Genomic DNA, 4754 nt, shown 5'->3' on the forward strand with positions numbered 1-4754 from the left:
CCCCAACTTTTTATTTTTTTAAATTTTGAGACAAGGTTTTGCTAAGTTGCCTAAGCAAGACCTGACCTTGTGATCCTTCTGCCTCATCCTCCCAAGTGGTTGTACCACCATGCCTGGCTAAAAAGCTTCTTTTTAAAATTTAGCTTTCTGGCTCTCTGCTTGTATTTTTGATACTTTCACAATGAATTTGTGGAACAGGCTTGATCCTGTCACGGACAGATCTAGGACACACAGAACTACCATGTGCCCTGCCGACGTTTCTCTCATTTTAGACAATGCTATAAAAACAAACCCCTCAAAGATGGCCTGGGACCCGGCACATGCAGGGTTTGGTGCTTTCCCACTTTCTTGGTATAAAGGTGAACAATCCCATTAGCAGGAGCTGGGACAGCCTGGTTTTGTCAGAGGTGTCTCCTAGGACAGTCTGTGACACATGTCAGACACTGTCCACTCCAACTGTCTCCTGACACCTGCCCAGGGAGGATGGGCAGCTCCACAGGACCCTACATGTGTGCAGATCAACCTCATGTTAACCAACGCAAAAGGCTCTGTTCTGTGAGGAGAGTTCCTGAGCTCCTGAGGGGGTGGGTGACAGGAAAGCACTGCTCACACTTCTGACAGAGGGGACCAGGAAGGCCAGGCCCAGGGACCTGCGCTGCTGCATGCCTATCCTGACTTCATTTGCACCGTGAGTGTGCTCTGTGGGGGTACCCTGGGCAGCCCAGGTCCTAGGGAGGACCACAACGAACCAGGAGTCTAAACTGTGTGGCACCTTCTCCTCTAGCCATGGACATCAGGCCTTGGCTATGGCACGGATATACAGGAATCACAGAAAGAACCAAATGCGCCTGCACAGTGTGCATGTGACTGACGTGTAAGGGGCGCTCCTGGAGCCCCGCTGCACTCACACTGCATCACTTTGACCTCCTTCCCCAGCGGCATCCAGAGTCCTTTCGTGGGTGCGTGGGCCAGGAACTCGCGGGCGTGTTCGTTGCCTGGCACATCTGGAATGCAGTCTTCCGGCTTGCTCTCATCTTCCTGCATGGAGGGAAGAGCACATCAGTAACCTGGAGCCAAGGCATGGGCTCTCTCCTTCCTGCTCGGAGCCCACCGTGCAGCTTGCTCCTGCGCTCATCCTCAGTCACCCAAGGAACCAGGGAGAAAGGCAAGTCACACCTGACAGGAGAGATGAGGAGCCAGGCAGGAAAGGGCTACACCAGGAACACAGCTGCTAGTAGAGGAAAGTTACTGGTGAAGCACATGTCTGTCCTCCACATAGGAAGGATCTGTGAGCTCCACATTCTCATGTACATTAGATTCCAGGAGCCAGGTATGGTGGTGCATTCCTATAATCTTAGCACTTTGGGAGGCTGAGGCAGGAAGATCACAAGTTTGAGGCCAGCTGGGGCAACTTAGTGAGACCTTGTCTCAAAAATAAAAGGTAAAAAAGGGCTGGGGATATAGTTTAGTGTGAAGGCCCCAGGCTCACTCTCCATTATCACTAAAAGAAAAAAAAAGCCTCAAAGATCAGAAAAGGTTCACAAACTGCAAATCTGTGTAATGAGCCCAGGCATAAGAACTAACACACACAGGTTTTCTGGAACAAAAGAGGTTGCAAGTTATGTCACAGCAGCTCACTATGCCTTGAAGGCCATGGTCATGCAATAACCAAGTAACTGCACTTACAACTCAGGTGTTTTTCCCTCTCCTAATTTTGTAAAAAGTTCCTGTGAGTATTAAATTTATACTAGATGACCTGGGTGTGGTGGTACACATCTGTGGTACACACTCAAGAGGCTGAGGCAGGAGGATGGCTGTGAGATTGAGACCAGCTGTAGCTACATAGCTAATTCAAGGCCAGCCTGAACTACGTAGCCAGACCCTGTCTTAAAACAAAACAAAACACATACATTTATACTAAAAATAATGATTTTTAGGAGGTTTTTTTCTTTTTTTGTCTTTTTGAGACAGGGTCTTGCTATGCAGTTCAGGCTGGCCTTCAGCTCACTTTGTAGTCTAGGCTGGTCTTGAACTTCCAACAGTCCTGCCTCAGCCTCCTGAGTGCTGGGATTACAGGTGTGCGCCAAGCAGTATTTTTTTTTCTTTAATTGAAAGGAACCTACAAGATGAGACAGATTTTTTGGCTTTTGCATGTGACTGTTGATCCTCCAATGCAGCAGCCTCTGGCAGGACACACAGCAAGGGTCACTGCCCAGATCCTGCAGTGGCGTCTAGGCCTCCTCAGGGGCCTCTGTCTGGACCAAGATCCCTGTAGATCCCAGCCTGGTGGCCCGAGAAATTGGGGGAACAGACTAGGAAAGCGGGTGTGGAGCCCAGGATTGCAGGCTGACCCAATGGGCACCGAGGCCCAGGGCAGCACAGCCCTCAGCGGTGCCTGTCTGGAGGCTGCAGGGCAGAAGCAGGGGTTTCGGGATGGCAGGTTCACAGCCCGTGCGCTCGTCTCTCAGAGCAAGTTACTGTGTGTGCAGCAAGTGCACCAGAACAGCCAAGCGTGCAGGCATCGCACTGACCTTGATCAGCCCAGGAGGAGGCTTCTCATAACTGGAAAACAAACACAAAACCAAAACTCCATCAGCCATGTTGGTAGGAACATAGCACACTTCAAAGCATGTAAGGTAACTTCCAGGTCAGAATGAAAAGGCTATTCTTAGTAAAAACTTAGTAAAGACTGTGTTATTATCAGTTAATAAAACAGGCTCAGCATGCTGACCCTGTGTAAACAAAAGGATACTATTCTACCACAGCCTGCAGACATCTAGAATTTAAATTCACTGAAAGTCAAGTATTGTCCCAGCACAGTGATTTTAATTTGGGAGAAGAGAAAGCAACAGAATACACGAGAAAGTGAGGTAAGAAGTTGGTTCTAGGGCCTCATGGTGGCTCCATCCAGTGATCCACCCAGTCTCCTGCCAGGACTCCACAGAAGCCAGACACCAGGGAAAGGACCCCTTGTGTTCCACCGAGGCTGGGGGAGCCAGGGGAGAGGCCCAGAGGTGGGGTTTCCCAGGACGAGGCCTGCTCCTGCTCAGAACGCCCCCCATGCCTTCTGCTGTGCCTGGGTCCAGATGTCCCCCCAGGCTTATGTGTTCACGGAGGTCTCCTGGAGGTGACTGGATCACAGGGGCATCACACTCATCAGTGGGTTTGTGCACAGGTGGTTCCTGGCTGTGCTGGAGGAGGTGGGGCCCAGCTGAAGGTGAGGACTGGGGGTGACCTGGAAGCCAGCCACCCACGGACTGTAACTGTGAGCCGAAGTAAACCTCTTCCCTTAGGTTATGAGTGTCAGGTATTTTGTCTCAGGAACACAAGAGTGACTGAGACACTCTCCACAGCAGCATGCAGGCGCCTGCTGAGTGCCCTGTGCACAGGCTGTTACGGTCAGTTCCCTAAGACACCATGGCATTCCCTTGGCCCTGGCATCTGGAAGCTGCAAATCAGGCCTGTGCTCTGGCTTGCTTTCACTTTCTGCCACTCTGCTGAGAGCCTGAAGAGGCTGCTAAATTTAATGTCTAAAGTTTTTGTTCTAATACTTTTTTTGCTTGGGTAGCATCCACCATTACAGGCCAACAATGCACTTTCTGAATTAGTAACCATTAGTAACAACTTGTGCTAGGGCACAGGCCAAGGTAAGGCTGCTGTGGAGGTGATGGGCTGCTGCCAGCTGCTACGTGCAGCCTCCACAGCAAGCCGTACCTGTACACAATCATTAGTGTAGCTAGAATCCAAGAATAATTTTTCTAGTATCATGTTTGTCATTGGTGGGAAGCAAGAGACAACAGGAATACTTTACAGAGCTTGAATATTATTTGATTCTGTTATAGGTACCATTCTGAATCCAGCTTTTCCTAAATTTTTCCTACCACAAACATTGCTCATTTATTTCCTTTAGGAGGGAGAGACCCAGAGTGGTGGTGCATACCTGTAATCCCAGCACTCAGGAGGCTAAGACAGGAGGATTGCCTCAAGTTCAAGGGCAGCCTGAGCTATATGGTGAGTTAAAGGCTAGCCAAGACTGTGTAGTGAGACCCTGACCCAAAAGCCCAGAAAGAAAAGAGGGGAGGGGCAGGGACGGGGAGAGGAAAAGGTGGGGATGGGAGGGGAGGGAGACACCGCGGAAGGGCAAGCAGCTAAGGATGCCGCTCAATGATGGGGCACTTGGGCGCTGGGTTCAACTGCTAGCAGCCCCCACAAATGTGTCCGTGGGTGGTTCCTACATTTCGACAGCACCCACCTAAAGGAAAACCATGAGGTTGGGAGGAGAAACCGAAGCTGGCTGGCCCTCTCTAAAGCTGGGGCTGGGCGGATACTAAAGCCACACCTACGTGTGTTGATGTCTGGAACAACCATGTGGTGGGTGCACAATTAATTCTAAGAAGAGGAAACGTCCAGCCATCAGTATCGGAGGCACACACCCGTAGATGCCAAACTGACAGAAACTGAATCTATAGTTTTTAATCAGAAGTTTTAGCAATAATTCATTTTCTTCTTGTGGCTCTCGAACACAGCACCCCACAACACGACTGCGGGAGACCTCAACATCCCTGGATGGCACATCGATTACTTGCAGCACGCACTGTTGATAAAACTGCAGACACACGAACGGGTCTGAACAGCGGCGCTTTGTAAAAGAAACGGACATCTACACAGAACGTGCTGGTCCGGGAGGCGCGGCGGGGCGGACCCGCGGCGCCCACCCCGGAACACCCGGCCCGGCCGCCGCGCACCGGCCGTCC

At 50.9% G+C, this 4754-nt stretch overlaps 1 protein-coding gene across 1 annotated transcript in view; it reads right to left on the reverse strand.

The window, feature by feature from the left end:
• The window catches only part of LOC102010760 (retinitis pigmentosa 9 protein), a gene marked incomplete at its 5' end in the record, with an annotated part of 13537 nt that extends 10975 nt beyond the window's left edge, over positions 1-2562 (reverse strand). The window contains 2 exon segments of the mRNA XM_013510144.1: positions 909-1038; positions 2532-2562. Coding sequence (XP_013365598.1) covers positions 909-1038; positions 2532-2562 — 161 coding nt within the window.
• Between the last annotated feature and the right edge of the window lie 2192 nt (positions 2563-4754).

Source organism: Chinchilla lanigera, unplaced genomic scaffold (assembly GCF_000276665.1).
Source record: "Chinchilla lanigera isolate Chin_1 unplaced genomic scaffold, ChiLan1.0 scaffold00216, whole genome shotgun sequence".
Classification (NCBI taxonomy): domain Eukaryota; kingdom Metazoa; phylum Chordata; class Mammalia; order Rodentia; family Chinchillidae; genus Chinchilla; species Chinchilla lanigera.